At 44.3% G+C, this 18,214-nt stretch overlaps 1 protein-coding gene across 1 annotated transcript in view; it reads left to right on the top strand.

Moving 5' to 3' along the window:
• Positions 1–3,906: 3,906 nt before the first annotated feature.
• pex5lb (peroxisomal biogenesis factor 5-like b) overlaps positions 3,907–18,214 on the top strand; it is a 32,052-nt gene continuing 17,744 nt past the window's right edge. The window contains exons 1-2 of the mRNA XM_041948801.1: positions 3,907–4,013; positions 15,850–15,945. Of these exons, the coding sequence (XP_041804735.1) occupies positions 3,999–4,013; positions 15,850–15,945 (111 nt within the window). The 5' untranslated portion in view covers positions 3,907–3,998. The remainder of the gene's footprint in view (positions 4,014–15,849; positions 15,946–18,214) is intronic.

The following is an 18,214-nucleotide window of genomic DNA, read 5'->3' as shown; positions in this document are numbered from 1 at the left end:
GCATCCAGAAACAGCATAGTTCTCTCTGAACGTCTCGTCCAGTGTGATGTAGGTGTCGATTGTTCGGTCACCATGACAACTCCGGATCCAGCACTTCACTGGGTCTGTGTAGACACAGTGTGCTGTCCTGTTCTTCACTGCTGGTGTTGACACTGACTCTCAGGTGAGCCAAGGGCCATAAACAAGCACACAGGAATCAGATATGATTAACCTCGTGATCACATGGCGAGAACTTCTCCTAACTTTTATCCACGTTGGCTAACAGCAGCTGTCTGTAGCTGCATCAACATTCAGAAACACAACACCTCGAGTAAAGCGACGGATCACAAACACATAACCTGAAGCCTGCCAGCTTCCTCGCAAGGTAACTAAACCACCTCATTTGGGTTTAAACTGAGAGTGAGCACACCTGAAAGTCAAGAATAGACTGTTTGTCGAGGAAAGGAGTGAGAACAGCAGGTCTGAGTTGTAATAAAGTGGAATTAGCCATCGAGTGTATTTTTAATTGCAGGAAGAACAGCTTTCTGTTTGTCACACTGTGTATAGACATGCATACATGCAAACACTGCACACAACCAACCACTTCATTAAAGTCATCTGTTACACCAACCAGTCAGTATTTATTTTCTGCTGTTTCTTTACAACAGGGTTGCTTTGCAGTGTGGAAAAGTATAGAATTAGATTTGAGTCTTTCCAGTCTGGATAACGATGGAAAAAAGAAAAGAAAGTCTGGACGAATATTCAGAATTTGATGCTACAAGCGTACGAAGCAAGTGTGTTTCAGGTGTTTGGAGCAGAGAGGCGGGCCAGCAGGGCGAGTCATGTGACTGAAGGTACACTTCCTGTACACCTGCACGCCACAGCCTGCAGAACAGCTCAGAGCTGCACCAAACCAGACGTCCACCTGATTAGTTAGAGAGGAAAGAAAGCTTCACAAATAAGCATTGAAGGAGTTATCAGGACAGTGAACGGGCCTTCGTGGCTGCGTTCATCATCGTTTCCATGGCTACAGCCAATAAACAAGGCTGCACTGACGGAGGGAAAATCGGTTGGTCGGTGTTTGACGGCCACGTTTCTGACGGGCCCACATCTAAAGTCTGCTCGGCCGAAGATTTCAAACGGGAAAAGAAAGCTCCGACGTGGGGAGGGTCAGAGGGACCCCACAGGACCCGGCTGCAAACACGAGCACGAATAGTCCGACTGTCACAGACATGTTGAGAGCCGGATTTCTTTTCAGAATAAATGTTGATCTTTGTTCTCAGGTGTCAGATGTGGTCTGAAAAGTCGACTTAGAAGTCTGGAAAAGGAACCGTTGAAGAGGAACATGTGCAGGAACCCTGTTAGAACGTCCAGAAACACCAGACAGCTGTTTTTATGAGTATTTCTATCAGCATTTGTTCTTCATCATCATCATCATCGTGTGTCATAGTTCTAGTGTTTGTTTTACTGTGTGTGAACAGCTTCAAACCAGAGTCAGACTCATTGTTTTCACACTTGACCAGTAAAGCGGTTTCAGATTTCTTGTTTTCTTCATTGTTTCACAGATACCTGCAGTCTTCATCTTCCTCATCTTCCTCATCATCATCAGCAGCAGCAGGTTTCTGTGAGGCCGTGAATCTGCAGAGAATCGACTCTTTTTTATTCTCATTAGAAAACTCTTTGTCATCATTCTGCTGACTCAGCCTGCAGGTCATGAGTCAGCACTTTCACGTCACGAGTCAGCAGTTTTGAGTCTTCAGACGTTCACTGCATCGAGTCCCATCAGTTTCTAGAGCTGATGTTTTATTGATTGATTTAGCAGTTAACAGAAAACACCTCACACACATTTGAATCATCTGATTTGACTTTTATTAGAAGTGAATTTTAACACGACCAGTATCTTCAGACTGTAAAACAAACTTTTTAATGGAATATTTCTCGTTGTTTTAGTGAAAATACAGAACGACTTTATAAATGTTCTGTTTTTAAATGTATAGAAATGACAGATTTTTAATTGTTCTGTGTGTGTTTGAACATTTCTGTACTTTTATGCTCTTGTTTTTCACACAAAGACACTTTATATTTAAAACTGAGCAAAACTCAAAGTCTGATTCAAACTTTCTGAATTTTCTTTTTACATTTTTCATTTTTTAAACAAAGTGAACCTCAAATATCACAGTAGAGTTAATTGAATGTGTGTAACAGGATGACACTGAGCACTGATTGGGATTTACTGTGAATGAATCCAGGAAACATTAGTTTATTCTTCTGTTTCACATGTTGAAGGTCGTGAATCTGCTCAGAACAGAACTGTGATGCTTTTAAAGGCTGAAACAAACGTCTGAGGAGTTTTCTTCATTATTTATTTAGTTATTTTAGTCTTCTGGATTGTCTGTTTTCTGATGTGATGTCTAATAAATGCAGCTGTTCTTAACTCGCTGCTGAGTTTCAGTTAGAATACTTTGGACCTTTAATTTCATCATAAATCCTTTCAAACATCAGTTTCACACCTGCAGGACGAGCTGCAGCCCGTTCACACGGCGCCCGACTTCTGTGACCCAAAGACGGAAAAAGCTCAGATCAGCAGCAGAGGAGACGCAGCACTTGCTCTTTGCAGACTAGATTTTTTTGAAAGACTTGACATTAAACAACATCAACATACATATTACCCAGCATTCATCATTACACATCTGTTCATGATGAAAATACAAAATAATTGCGACTTATTGATTTGACTGAACAGTTTGTTTTTTGTAGTTTATGTAGAACAAACAAATCATCTGGTTAGAAATTGTTAATGACTGATTTCCATGAAAAAGAAGAACTTTGAGAGATGGTTCGGTTTCTTCTTTAAACTCTCAGACGGCTGTTTGAAGCGTTCTGGACTCAGTTTGGGTCTTCTTTCGGAGCTGTGTGGCGTCTCAGCGCAGAACATCCGTTAGAAATAAATATTTCACCTGCAGGATTCATTTACGCCGCCTCAGGTGTTTCTCAGGTGTGTCGCCTCTCAAGTTCAGAAAAAAGCCCGCCAGCGATGTATCTTTGCTTTCAAAATAAAAGCATACACTGTCAAAAACGTAGACAATGAGAATATTAAGAATAACCGCGTATTTAGAAAACTCTGTTGTGATTCCTGGTGAGTTTCTGAAATAAACAGCAACTTGAAATAAACTGATAAAGGGTTAAAAAATATCCTCGAAACTTAACATTTAAATATTTGAGTTAAGTTTGACTCAGTCATCACCAGCAGTCTGTGATGGGACATACTGGTTCCCAGTATTCACCAGCATGTTGCTTCTCTCTTTCTCATGTCTGTACTTAACTGAACTACTATAACTGCAAGCATGGACAAAATAGAAGTTAATATGCTTCAGCCTTATTTTTATTAAACTGAATTTAACGTACTTAAAGCCAAATTAAATAAGGAATTGTGCATCTTTTGACTAATTTTCCTTTTTTTTGTAAACCACCGGATATTTAAGAGAGAATAAAATATTTGTGTAAAGATATTCGATATGATCCTTCCTTAGATATGTTCCTCAGGCTTGAATTTCTTGCTTTGAATTCTTGTAAACGTTTAACGTCGAGCGACGCAATAGTGCTTTTATTATGAAATCCATTACAGGAAGTATCCGTGTGTAGATCGTGCAACTTGACTACGGAGCCGCTCGGGACGACTCGGCTGCGCTCGGTGTGTTCTCGCCCCGCCCTCCACCGGAGCCAGCGACATGATAACCACATCCCGCGGCGTTTGGGTGCTTCGGTGTGGGACAGGCTGGACAGAGCGTATCGGGAACCAGATTAAACCAGGAACCAGAGCGGACTGGGAGCACCGTCCGAGAGGCAGAGCGAAGAGGCACAGAGGTTTCAAAGCCGAGAGGCCCCGGAGAAATACGGAGCGGTTCATCGTCACGGAGCCGGGTTGTGGTGTCCTGCTGGCGGCTGCAGCTCCAGCTGCGTCCCGCTGAACGGCGGAGGATCTGATCTGAGAGCTGCTGGAGAGCCACCGACCCAGAGACATGTACCAGGTCCAGGTGAGCTTTTACCTGCTTTCAGTCGTCACATGTTGAACCGCAGCAGCTCAGCGGCCATTCAGGTCTCAAACGAACTGGACTTCATTATTTCTGACTCCTTAATGTCATGTGAACCCGGTCCAGCATCAGAACGTTTGATCCGGCAGAGACTAGACTGCTTTACTGAGCTGTGAAGAAAAACACCTGAGACAAAGACATGATCAATAATCAGTGATCAAAAACTTCGACGATCCGTCGTCGTTTAACATTTGTGCCAGGTGTTTCTGTGTTGCTGCAGCTTTAATTACTGTCCTTATCAATCAGGTGATTAGTTCACTGACTGATGAAGCTGATACAGGTTGATCTGTGCAGTATCAATAACTGCTGACAAATATTCAGTTCAGGTGAAACTGAACCGCCGATCGATTCAGTTTGACTGTTTGGTTTCTGACCAACAGTCACAAAGATTCAGTTAACAGAGAGAACAGTGAGAGGTCAGGTGTGTGGACAGGTGTGTGGTCAGGTGTGAGGTCAGGTGAGAGGTCAGGTGTGTAATAAGGTGTGTGGTCAGGTGTGAGGTCAGGTGTGAGGTCAGGTGTGTAATAAGGTGAGAGGTCAGGTGTGTAATAAGGTGTGTGGTCAGGTGTGAGGTCAGGTGAGAGGTCAGGTGTGTGATAAGGTGTGTGGTCAGGTGTGAGGTCAGGTGAGAGGTCAGGTGTGTAATGAGGTGTGTAATAAGGTGTGTGGTCAGGTGTGAGGTCAGGTGTGAGGTCAGGTGTGAGGTCAGGTGTGAGGCCAGGTGTGAGGTCAGGTGTGTGATCTGTAACGCTTCCTGTTGGAGAATCATGAAGTAAATCAACAGACACACAAACATGCTGACCAACACGTGCTGGCCACTTTATTAGGAACCCCCGTGCAGTCCAGCAGGTGCGGCGGCTCGGCCCTGAGGTGTGCCTCTGCAGAGACGCAGGTGTTCGCTCGTTCTGGGTGTTACTGAGCTTTAGTTTGCAGTGCTCAGCTGGACGGCTTTATACTGAGAGCAGTCCAGGTCTCCACTGGTCTCATGTCAAGTCCTTGTGGTTCTGGGTTCGAGCAGCTCTCTTCTTCCTCTCGGTCTCCCTCAGTCGTGGTTTCTTTGCAGCAGTTGGAGCACGAAGGCCCGATTCGCTCCGTCTCCTCCATCAGGTGTTGAGACGTGTCTGCTGCTTGAACAGCATCGATCTGAGCTGCTCGTTTCTGAGGCTGGAGGTCACTGCGATGAACTTCTCTGCAGCAGAGGGTCCTCCTGGTCTTCAGTCCTGGATCAGTCCTCATGAGAGCAGTTTCATCAGAGCCTTTGATGGTTGTTGTGGCTGATCCTGAAGACAGATTCTTAGTTCCTGATGTTTTCTGGACTGACTGGCCTTCATGTCTCAACGCAGAGCTGGTCGTCGTGAGCTCAGTGGTTCTTAATAATCTGGATTATTGAGCTGTTTGCTGTCAAACTCATGAAGTCAGACAGAAAGTCCGCTAATGAGCTTCTGACGAGTCTCACCTGTTGTCCAGGTGACAACGTTATGAAGCTGTGAGAGAACGACAGCAGCTGTGTGTGTGTGTGTGTGTGTGTGTGTGTGTGTGTGTGTGTGTGTGTGTGTGTGTGTGTGTGTGTGTGTGTGTCTGACACTGACACACAGAGAGGAGGAAGGGAATCGGAGGTTATTGATCAGGATTGATTCTGTCTCTACATTCAGATGAAAGAGCGAGCTGACTCGTCTGAATGTGATCAGCAGCAGCTGCTCAGGTGTTCTGCCCGGCAGCCGATTGGCTGTTTGAAGATGAACAGCAGGAAGAGACAAACACCATCCTTTGATCTGCAGATAAAACAGGAAGGAAACAGGCTTTGATGCGTCCAGGCGCTGGACCGCGTCTCAGCAGGAAATGTTAAAAGCAACGATAAAGAAATCGTAAATATAAAGAACAAAGAGAGGAAGAGACCCCACAGCTGCCGACTGTGTGCACAATCTGAACCTTAAAGGTCAAAACGAATCTTTGGACTAAACGTTCTGTTCTGGTCCAGATCGATCCCGACACACAAACATGACCACTGAGGAGATCACGTTAAATAAAGCAGCAGCAGCTTCGGGCTGTGATCCGGCTCCGGGGTCACGGGTTCCCTGCTGTAGATCGGGTCCTGACCTAGTTTCAGGTGGAACCCACAGACCTGGAACACAGCTCACCAGAACCAGCAAGCCCGAAAACCAAAAACCGAAAACTTCAGATCTCCATCAGGTTGCTGGAGGATTTACCGTTACTATGGCAACAAGTGGCAACTTATGCTAGCACATATTGATAATAATGATGATGATAATAATAATAATAATAATAATAATGATGATGATGATGATGATAATAAAAACTTTATTTGTAGAGCACTTTTCATACAAAATAAAGTTGGATAGTAGATTAGATAAAACATTTAGTTAAAGGCCAGACTAAAAAGATGGTCTTCAGGCAGCCTGTTCCATAAACGGGGGGCACAGTAATGAAAAGATGCCCCCCCATATGTTTTAGCTCTAACTTTGGGATAAAATGCCGAGCAGCTCTGTCTGCCTGTCTGTCCCTCTGTCCCTCTGTCTGTCTGTGTGGAGTCAGTTTGTCACTGTTGTCGGTGGGGGTTCAGACCTCCAGACCTCGATGCTGCATCTTGAACGTGTCAAGGCGTCGTTTGTCTCTCAGCCTCTGAATGCGGCGCCCTCAGCGTGTCAAGTCCTGTTTGTGCTGAGCGTGTCTGTCGGCGGGGGCACATATGACCTTGATGACGGTGTGAATGTGAGGTCAAAAAGGATCAAACTGCTTTTCTGAAGAGGAGCAGGGAGCAGCTTCCTGCGTCTGTAATTACAGACTGAAGAGCTGACGGAGGGTCACCTCTGATCAGGTTCACTCGAAACATGCTGCTCTGAGGAGGACTTTAATCTGGACTCCATACACAGCTCCAGTCATGACATCACTGAAAACATGAACCTGTTCCTGGACTTTACAAGACAGACCAGGTCCACCACCACAGCTGAGAGAAGAGACCAAAACTCATGTAAACAGAAACACTACAAAGAACTACAAACATGGAGAAAAACTGTCGTTACAGACAGTGATGTTATTGCAGACAGTGAACTCACCACAGACGTTGACTGTCCTGCTGTTGTTGTGGACAGTGAACTCACCGCAGACGTTCGACTGTCCTGCTGTTGTTGTGGACAGTGAACTCACCACAGACGTTCGACTGTCCTGCTGTTATTGCAGACAGTGAACTCACCACCTGTTATACGAGTCGTGTTCTTCAGAGCAGCCTCAGTGTGAATGAGTTTAGAGTTTAAATATGAGACTGGGATCATTAAATGTCCACAGAAGCAGGATGTGATGCGGCGTTGACCTGTGGTAACCCCTGACAGCAGCTGCTCGCTCTGTTCAGTGTCTCTGTTACATAACAAACCAGTTAAAGTTTGATGAGGAGTTCAGACCTGCAGCAAAAAGCAGCTCAGAGTGACTGCAGGTCTGTAGAGGCCGGACCAGTCCGAGTGAAAAATATCAGAAGCACTTAGAGGAATGCCCCCCCCCCGAACAAAAACTGAACAAAGTTCAGCATTTACAGCCAAACTCTAAAAAAGTCCAGACGCACATAAAACATAAATCAAACCAGAATCAATCATTTGAGTTCTCCCATACTGTACCCTGACCCCCCCTCTACCCCATACTGTACCCTGACCCCCCCTCTACCCCATACTGTACCCTGACCCCCCCCTCTACCCCTGATCTCTACTGATGCTGGGATCATTGTTTTATTCCTGAAGGTCTTACTGGCACCTTTTACAATTTAATTTTTAATTTCTTTTAATAAGATGTTAATATTGGTCGAAGCCCACCCTGATCCTGGTTCTGCTCGAGGTTTCTGCCTCCTAAAAGGAAGTTTTTCCTCCCCACTGTCTCCAGGTGTTTGCTCATGAGGGAACTGCTGGTCTCTGTAGATGAAGAGTTTGGTCTGTACCTGCTCTAAATGTAAAGTGTCCTGAGACGACTTCAGTTGTGATTTGGTGCTGTATGAATAAAACTGATTTGAACTGAATTGAATTAATATTAGTGATATTAGTTAAAATATCCCTTCAGGATGTGATCTGTGGTCCATCTCACATCTAATCTAACCCAACCCTGAACCTAACTTTACCCTCACCTTAACCCAAGTCTGCACCCTGAAATTTAACAATTTACATCATGAGGACTTGCATTGTCCCCATAAGGAAGAAAAACCCCACAATGTGACTGTGTAAACAGATTTCTGTCCCCACAACATGCCACACACACACACACACACACACACACGCACACACACACGCACGCACGCACACACACACACACACACACACACACACACAGCCTCCTGTGGGACTGTGGTTTTCAGTCCATTAAGTGCAGCAGTGTGCAGTTGTTGTTCATCCATGTTGTTGCAGGTTTCGCCGTCTCAAGGTCACTTCTCATGTTTTCATGAATTCACTGAACTGACGTCACGTTTAACCACCGCGTGAAATTCAATCAACAGAGACAGATTCACATCCAGTTACTGGAACAAATGATCCAGATCACTGTTGATGACTTATTCTGTGTTTCTGAAATCAGGTGTTGTCAAATCTTTACACCAGAGGGAAACTCCACAAACCAGGTCTTAATGAGAAACTAGTGTCCCTGTGAAATGCAGTCAGTGAGAGTTTGAAGTGTAACTTATATCAATTTTTAACTGGAACTGACAGAATGTTGGCTGAATGTTGGCAGAACATTGCTTGAATGTTGGCTGAATGCTAGCTGAACGTTAGCTGAAGGCTAGCCGAATGTTGGCTGAATGTTAGCAGAATATTGGTTTAATGTTAGCTGAACTGTCAGCTGTTGGCTGAATGCTAGCTAAACGCTAGCTGAACATTAGCTGAACGTTGGCTGAATGTTAGCTGAACATTGGTTTAATGTTAGCTGAACGTTGACTGAACGTTAGCTGAACATCAGCTGAGCGCTAGCTGAATGTTGGCTGAACGTTAGCTGAGCGTTGACTGAATGTTAGCTGAACGTCAGCTGAGCGCTAGCTGAATGTTGGCTGAACGTTAGCTGAGCGTTGACTGAACGTTAGCTGAACGTCAGCTGAGCGCTAGCTGAATGTTGGCTGAACGTTAGCTGAGCGTTGACTGAACATTAGCTGAATGTCAGCTGAGCGCTAGCTGAACGTTAGCTGAAGTCGGTCAGTCTGCTAACAGCTTTTGTTTGTTTATGTCGGTGGTTCGTTTGCAGATGTTGAGCTAAATGAATCCAGGTATCAGAGCTCACCCTCCCCCCTTCAGAGCAGGAAAAACAGCCTCCCCCCTTGAACCAGCCTGTATTCAGTGATTGTTGTCGAGGTAACGTGTCCTCTGTGGGCTCCTGCAGCCGTCCCGTACGGTAGTTACAGTGTGGGTGACTGAGGCACAAAGAGCCACAGGGGGAAACGCTCTCATACAAGATTAATTAGCAGTCAGCTGCTGGATCATTGGGGGATATAAAAACTCTTCACGGTCAGATATTCTTCTGTCAGCTGAGCACTCTGCTGCTGCTGCCCTTGGCACAGTTTCACCAGCACACCTTCAGTTCTATGTTGTTTTATTCCTCTGATTCACCAATACATTTACACAGCTGGTTACTTCTGCATTATAAAGTACAACAGCAGGCACGTGCTCAACCGGGCAATACCTGTCCGTCTGTGAAATAAGAAATGAAGGGTCGCCATTTCAGTCAGTCCATCCTCTCAGTGTATCTTTAATTTTCTGGAGTTTTAGAAAAAACATGGTGTCTTTGAGTCTCTGGTAGATGGATTGATTAGTATATTTTATTGCATTAATGGGTTGGAATGGGTTGGAATGCAAATTTCGTTGACATGTCAATGCTCAGTGACCATAAAGGCAATGAATCTTAAACGTCACGTTTAACCACTGCATGCTTCTGTGAAATTCAATCAACAGAGACAGATTCAAATCCAGTTACTGGAACAAATGATCCAGATCACTGTTGATGACTTATTCTGTGTTTCTGAAATCAGGTGTTGTCAAATCTTTACACCAGAGGGAAACTCCACAAACCAGGTCTTAATGAGAAACTAGTGTCCCTGTGAAATGCAGTCAGTGAGAGTTTGAAGTGTAACTTATATCAATTTTTAACTGGAACTGACAGAATGTTGGCTGAATGTTGGCAGAACATTGCTTGAATGTTGGCTGAATGCTAGCTGAACGTTAGCTGAAGGCTAGCCGAATGTTGGCTGAATGTTAGCAGAATATTGGTTTAATGTTAGCTGAACTGTCAGCTGTTGGCTGAATGCTAGCTAAACGCTAGCTGAACATTAGCTGAACGTTGGCTGAATGTTAGCTGAACATTGGTTTAATGTTAGCTGAACGTTGACTGAACGTTAGCTGAACATCAGCTGAGCGCTAGCTGAATGTTGGCTGAACGTTAGCTGAGCGTTGACTGAATGTTAGCTGAACGTCAGCTGAGCGCTAGCTGAATGTTGGCTGAACGTTAGCTGAGCGTTGACTGAACGTTAGCTGAACGTCAGCTGAGCGCTAGCTGAATGTTGGCTGAACGTTAGCTGAGCGTTGACTGAACATTAGCTGAATGTCAGCTGAGCGCTAGCTGAACGTTAGCTGAAGTCGGTCAGTCTGCTAACAGCTTTTGTTTGTTTATGTCGGTGGTTCGTTTGCAGATGTTGAGCTAAATGAATCCAGGTATCAGAGCTCACCCTCCCCCCTTCAGAGCAGGAAAAACAGCCTCCCCCCTTGAACCAGCCTGTATTCAGTGATTGTTGTCGAGGTAACGTGTCCTCTGTGGGCTCCTGCAGCCGTCCCGTACGGTAGTTACAGTGTGGGTGACTGAGGCACAAAGAGCCACAGGGGGAAACGCTCTCATACAAGATTAATTAGCAGTCAGCTGCTGGATCATTGGGGGATATAAAAACTCTTCACGGTCAGATATTCTTCTGTCAGCTGAGCACTCTGCTGCTGCTGCCCTTGGCACAGTTTCACCAGCACACCTTCAGTTCTATGTTGTTTTATTCCTCTGATTCACCAATACATTTACACAGCTGGTTACTTCTGCATTATAAAGTACAACAGCAGGCACGTGCTCAACCGGGCAATACCTGTCCGTCTGTGAAATAAGAAATGAAGGGTCGCCATTTCAGTCAGTCCATCCTCTCAGTGTATCTTTAATTTTCTGGAGTTTTAGAAAAAACATGGTGTCTTTGAGTCTCTGGTAGATGGATTGATTAGTATATTTTATTGCATTAATGGGTTGGAATGGGTTGGAATGCAAATTTCGTTGACATGTCAATGCTCAGTGACCATAAAGGCAATGAATCTTAAACGTCACGTTTAACCACTGCATGCTTCTGTGAAATTCAATCAACAGAGACAGATTCAAATCCAGTTACTGGAACAAATGATCCAGATCACTGTTGATGACTTATTCTGTGTTTCTGAAATCAGGTGTTGTCAAATCTTTACACCAGAGGGAAACTCCACAAACCAGGTCTTAATGAGAAACTAGTGTCCCTGTGAAATGCAGTCAGTGAGAGTTTGAAGTGTAACTTATATCAATTTTTAACTGGAACTGACTGAATGTTGGCTGAACGTTGGTTGAATGTTGGTTGAATGTTAGCTGAACGTTAGCTGAATGTTAGCTGAACGTTAGCTGAACGTTAGCTGAACGTTAGCTGATAAAGGCACTAAAGGCAATGAATTAGAATTAGCTAATTTGAATTAGCAGGCTTGGTGACTTCTCGTCCCAAATAAAAGAACAAATTTTCTTATCCAGTGGATCGAAATAAATGAAAAAGAGGAATTGACTGTAATAAGTAATCAATTTCGGTAATCTAATCATTTTGACAACATTGATCCTACCAATTAGTGAGAGGGGGAGGTTACCCCATCTTTCAATGTCAGATTTAACACGCTAATACTGAGTTATTTAAACCCTGGCAGACTAAGTAAGGAAGGTCTGACTGCTGAAGAAGACACGCTGCAGTGTTGACAGGAAAACTCACTTTTCCCCAAATGTAATTTCTAATCTGAAAAAGAACTGAAGTTCTCCAGAATACTCAAAACAGCAGGAATAGAAGCTGCAGGATCAGTTACATACAATAACAAATCATCAGCATAAAACGACAATTTGTATTCTCCCCGTTTCGGGCGATTCGTCTAAATAAGGTGGAAGATCTTAACATGATAGACAGTGGCTCGAAAGCGATGGCAAAAAGCAAGGCTGATGAAGAACAGCCGTCTGCGTCCACAACTTAAAATGAGTTAGTGCGAATGCAATAATTTTTCTCTGTTCTTTTAAGGACAAAAAAGAAAATGTGATATATGCCATGTTACATGACAGTAACCAATAAAAGACTGAGGGAAAAGTACGAAGATATAGTTTTAAACAAGCAAAAATAACAGTATCTCAATGCCATTGTATGTGATGCGAAGTGTGACCCAGACTCCAGTTCTTCACATTTATTCTCCAGCTTGGCTACGTTAGCAGTGAGGTACTCAATAGCAGTTTTTTATCTGAGTGATGTCATCGGTACAACCGGAAAGTGCGTGCTCCATTTCCCCAACAGTACCATTCAGTGTAGAGATAGTAGCATCGGTAGCAGCTTTATCTTTCGCCAGCTATGTTCTCGCAGCAACTCCAGCGTAAGGGTGGCGATGCCGGGGTCAGCTTGGGGCGAGGCCGACTTGGCGGGAGTTGACGGCTCACTGGAGGATGTGGTTGTAACGTGTAAACTAGGCCTCAGTTGTGTCTGAATAGTATTACGAGTTTTCATACTCTTTCCAGACATTTTAACGAAGTCCAAAGTTGTAGTGCTGCAGCAGCAGCATTCGTAGTGCAGCAATTATGCAACAGCAGCAGTCATGCAGCAGCAGTCATGCAGCAGCAGTCGTGCAGCAGCAGTTGGAGGACTCAGTATGACCGTCTACGTCCAGCGTACAGTGATGATGGTGACTGTCGAGCTGCAGGAGAAGCAGCTCAGCTCTGCTGGGACTCTGTGCTGATGGAGGACTGTTTGCTCAGCACAAGAGCAGGTTATTTATAGTCTGACAGCATCTCCACCACCAGTACACACACACACACACACACACACACACACACACACACACACACATACACACACACACACACACACACACACACACACACACACACCCGCTTTGACTGAGGTCACTTTTGGGGACATTACATAGGCTTACATTAATTTTCTTACCATAACCATAACCAGACTGTGGCTCGCAGGACGTCTGCATTCTGCTGGCCACTGTTAAATGACAGTGAATTTTTAAAGATAAACTAGAATATGTATTGAGCACATTTCTAATGCACTAAATTGCACTCTATGTACGGTTGTGTTTAAAATAATAGCAGTGTGTTTGAAAAGGTGAGTGAACGTCAAAATTCTTCAAATAAATTGTATTTTAATGAACACGGATGCTTTGGGGACTCTGCACATTCTATATCAAAGCAAGAAAACTGGAAAAAGTAATTTAATTTGATAATATTTTACTGAAAGTCAAGAAATATAAAGTTCAGAAAAATAGCAGTGTTGACATCTGTCAGTGTTCTGCATAAACTAAAAGCTTGAAGATTCAATCATCATCATCAGAATCGGTGCAGTCAGCAGCGTCACAGGTGGGCGTGGTCAGAAGATGAAGCAGAGCAGCCTGTGATGGATTTTAGAGGCTAACCGGGTCGTTTAGTGCCTGAAGAATCCAAACTGCCACCGATTCACAACATGAACTGTGTTAGAAAGGCGTTCTGGCAGGAGGGTCGCTGATGAGAACGTGTTCTGAGCGAGTCCGGTGCTCCTCACAGATGCTACATGGTAGCTCGTGAATCTGTATGAGACACCGAGGGCCATCACAAAGCGGCGGGATTTGACGCTCCGGGACCAGGTCGGTGGGAACCAAAGGATCTGTTTTTCCTTTGTCTCCTTCAGACCAAAAGAACTAAACTAGCAGTCGTACATGAAACATATCTTTGACCTTATCTGAACTGACACGTCTGTCAGAAGATAAAATCAGGTGAAGACATGAGAAGTATTAAGAAGCCACCAGACACATTCATTGATTAGTAAACCCGTCAGAGGAGCCGGTTCAGTCCGAAACGCTGCTGCTCTCATCCCTCCATCATCATTCTTACGTGTGTTTGAGACGGTCTAATAATAAAACTGCGGGATGTTTTATTGATAAACTCGTCCTGCCTGCTGGGTTCACTGAGGCGGATTTCACTCCACCAGCTTGTGTTTCTCTGCCGAAGACCCCGTCAGGACTTATTAGTCTTTCATCTGAGCTTCAGGTGACCAGTTCAACCTCACAGCTGCATAGACTCACCTGCCTCACCTGTGTTTGGGTGGACAGATTCTGATGTGCTCACCTGTGGTTGTGAAATGAGGTCAGTGTCTGACGGGACGCTCTCGGTTTAAAGGGATTATAAGAACTGTGAACAGAAGGAAAGAAAACGGAGCAGAGAAACACGTCACTTCTGTTTATTCTACCAAACAGAAGCACTTCGGTCCGTTTTTTGTAGTTTCATGCAAAGTGTATCTAGACTGTATCCTGGCATCTAGACCCCTGAATGTAGATCTTAATCTTGCATCTACATCCTTGTGTCCAGACCATCTGATCAAGATCAGGATCTGGACTGTATCCTGGTATCTAGATAACTGTATCAGACAAAGGTTGGGTGATGTCTATTATCTAATTATCTATATTATCTATAGGTAATTATATATATTGAGAAAAAACATTTTTGTACCAGGCTGTAAACACATTTATTTCTGCTGTATGGGGGTCTATGGGGATTGACTCCCTTCTGGAACCGGCCTCACGGCTTGGCGTTGGCGATCAGAGCAGAGGTGAAGGTTCGTGGTGCAGTTAGTCTGTGAACAAACACTGACTGTCAGTGATCGACCCAGTCGTAATCTGGACCACATTGTCGTTCCTACATTCTTGTATCTAGACCGTGTCCGGTATCTAGACCCTTACATCTAGACCGCATTCTCATATCTGTTTGGACACTTGCTTCTAGATTGAAACCTTGTATCTACATCGTTATCTGGATCTTCTCCTCGTATGTAGACGGTGTCTTTATATCTCGAACCTTGTGTTCAGAATGAATCCTTGTTTCTAGACCGTATTCTTGTATCGAGATCTGATCCTCCTGTCTAGTTCCTTGTAAACAGGTCTGACCCTTGTGTTTACTGTAGATCTTGCTCTGTAGTCTGGACTCTTGTCTCTTGTGTATGTTGTGGTTTTGTAACAGGATCTTTGTATCTAGGTTGTGTCCACCAGTCTAAGTCCTGGGAGGGTGCGCTAGCTGTTTGTAGGAGCTTGTTGCTAGTGTTGTAGCTAAAACGGCTAACGCAGTGCTGGATACGTCAGCTTCATGTTACAGACGTTCAGTATCAGGCTGAAGGACGTGAAGGTTCAGTGAGTGTGTGAGTCTGTGTGTGTGTGTGTTGGTGGGTGTGTGTGTGTGTCTGTGTCTGTGTCTGTGTGTGTGTGTGTGTGAGTCTCTGTGTGTATGTGTGTGTGTGTTGGTGGTCTGGGTTCTGTCTGGTCCAGCAGGACGCTGCCTTGCTGGAGAGCACGTTGGCAGTGTGATTGTTTCTGGTTTCTGCTCCTCAGAAACTCTTCTGGTCTTCAGCTCAGGAAGAGTCTGATCATCTGAAAGACTCCTCATCAATAAATCTAATCAACGTTTGTCTTGAAAGGAAGTGACTGAGTGAACGGACACCCCCTGAACGAATGAATGAACCCTGTCGATCTGCCTGTTGTAGGGGACAGGGGAAAGGGTCGTTGCCATGGTGCTGAAGGAGCTTCCTGGTAAAAAGGCATCCTCAGAAGGAAACCCCCTCCTCACCGTGACAACCAAGGTTGGCATGACGACCACGTTTGTTTGTTATCTCGCACTGCTCAGAGATTCCTTTTCTTCTTGTTTTATTTCTCATTTTTGCTTGTTTGCTTGAATCTTAAACCTGCAGCTTCACGACTCGTTTCCAACAGAAACACTTTAAACACTGAGATTATAATCGAATAATGAACCACAGTGTAAAATGCTGCCTCAACAGTCTAGGCTAGACAGACTTTATTAATCCCCTGCAGGGGAAATGAGGGTATTACAGGCAGCAGCAGTAGAAGCAGAAATAATAATAATAATAATAATAATAATAAGAGAATAATAAATACAAAATAAATACTTGACTATATATGTACATTATACTTATGTATAGCAGAAATCCAGGAATCTAGTTTAACCCCAAAAACCCAAACCACACACAGAAGAACTCTGTGTGGACTAAACAGACTCCAACACCGAACAAAGAGTCTAAATTATTCAGGTGTGTCTTTGTGGCCCCAGAACAAGAAAACCACAGAGGGTGCTGAGGGGAAATGCATTCTCATAATGTTGCTTTGTTTTAGTTATTTTCATGAGTTTTAATGTTAAGAAATTGCAGTGATGATGGTGATGAGCTGCACATTTAACACAGAGACATGAAAAAGCTTTAACTAGCAGCTAGCGTGTAGCTAAACCACATCAACCTATTTCTTCACCTGCATCAATAAAAATATTCATAAATATTCCAAAACACATGACAAATCAATGAAATATTAACTACATAAAGGAAGTCCTTATTTCTCCTCTTCGTTCACAGTCTTGAGGGAGAGGCTAGCATGCTAACAGGCTAGCAGGGACCTGGTCTCAACAGGAAGTGTCACAGTGAAATGAATCTGCTCGTCTCAGAAAGACGTTTGCTATAAAGTCGTGGTGAACGACTCACGGGGCCGGTGGATGAACTGCTGTGCTTGGTGAGCTAACATGCTAGCAAGCCAGGACATGCTAGTGCTAGTCAGTCACATAACCTTCCCAGATGTTTTTTTCTCTGTACTGTTCTGTTCTGAAAAGTTAGCAGCCTGCTAACTGCTAGCAGACTTTGACTGTTAGAGGACAAACCGTCCTCTGACGGCTGAGTCCAGATGTGAGAAGCTCTGAGTTGATCTGACTCTCTCCAGATGTTGCTGAGTGTTCAGCAGCGAAGCTTTGCCCTGCATTGTGTCTGTCAGGCGACGTACAGCCTGTCCTACCTCCTCGGTGGAGGAAGACCTGCAGACGCGGCTCAGGGCTGAAAAAATGAAACCATTTTCTTAAAAGACTCCGATCTGATCATCAGTCAAAGATAATACAGAAACAAACAGCTGGTTTTAGTAGAGATAGCAGCAACACTTTATGTAGCTTAATTGATGACATGAGAAATAATTAAAACTTTTTATTAAACATTTTTAGTTGTAGCAGCTCATTTAGGTGATGATTATTTGTTACTGTGACATTATTATGGAAAGCATGATACCCAGTTTGATCATACAGTAATTTACTGTTTGCTAGGTGATATAAATTGTCTCCTTAGCTAGCTCGTTAGCTCGGTGGCTACCAGTCTAGTGAGAGCTGACACGCAGCTGATCGGCTGAGTTCCCTGCCCCCGGTCTGGACTTGAACTGGACTCGGTCAGGACAGTTTGTTTGGGCTTTTCTGTCCTGTGAATCAGTTTGTTCTTGTTTTCTAGACGTTTTTCTGCATGTTCGTCTGATTTGATCGGCGTTACGAGCCTGGATGTTGTTTGCTGGGTCGTGGAGCTGTTGTGCTCTTTCACAGGATTAAATACAAGCATATTCCAGTTGACATGTGGACATACAGGGCTGTGTGGATTAGGATTAGGACGGCACACACACACACACACACAGATCTGTGATCAGGTTAAATCAGGCCTCAGACTGAACCGCTGAATTAAACCTATGTTTCCCAGAATGCCTTTCAGTAACCCCGGGAGAGTTGGCAGCCGTGTGTGGAGCACAAAACATTCCCGCTGGAAACAAACTTTGTGTTTCCGTCTCCGTCTGCCTCCTTAATCTCTGTCCACCAGCTCAGTGTCTCTGTTGTCTCGACAGCCAATCAGATGTGGGCTTAGAGCGGACAGTCTGTCCTGGGAGACTTTTACAGCCACAGTAACAATGTGACCAACGGCCGACTGTGAATAAATGATCCATCTTCACTCTTCGTCTGGTCATGTGGGCTCATTATCTGAGGCTGTTCAAACCCGTCCGGCCGGCTTCAGTCCACCTCTGTGCTTCCTGTTTCTGTCCTGTAAG

This window comes from Chelmon rostratus, chromosome 12 (assembly GCF_017976325.1).
Source record: "Chelmon rostratus isolate fCheRos1 chromosome 12, fCheRos1.pri, whole genome shotgun sequence".
In the NCBI taxonomy this organism is placed as follows: Eukaryota; Metazoa; Chordata; class Actinopteri; order Chaetodontiformes; family Chaetodontidae; genus Chelmon; species Chelmon rostratus.
Note: the sequence above shows the minus strand (reverse complement) of the source record. Positions and strands in the feature narration are given on the sequence as shown.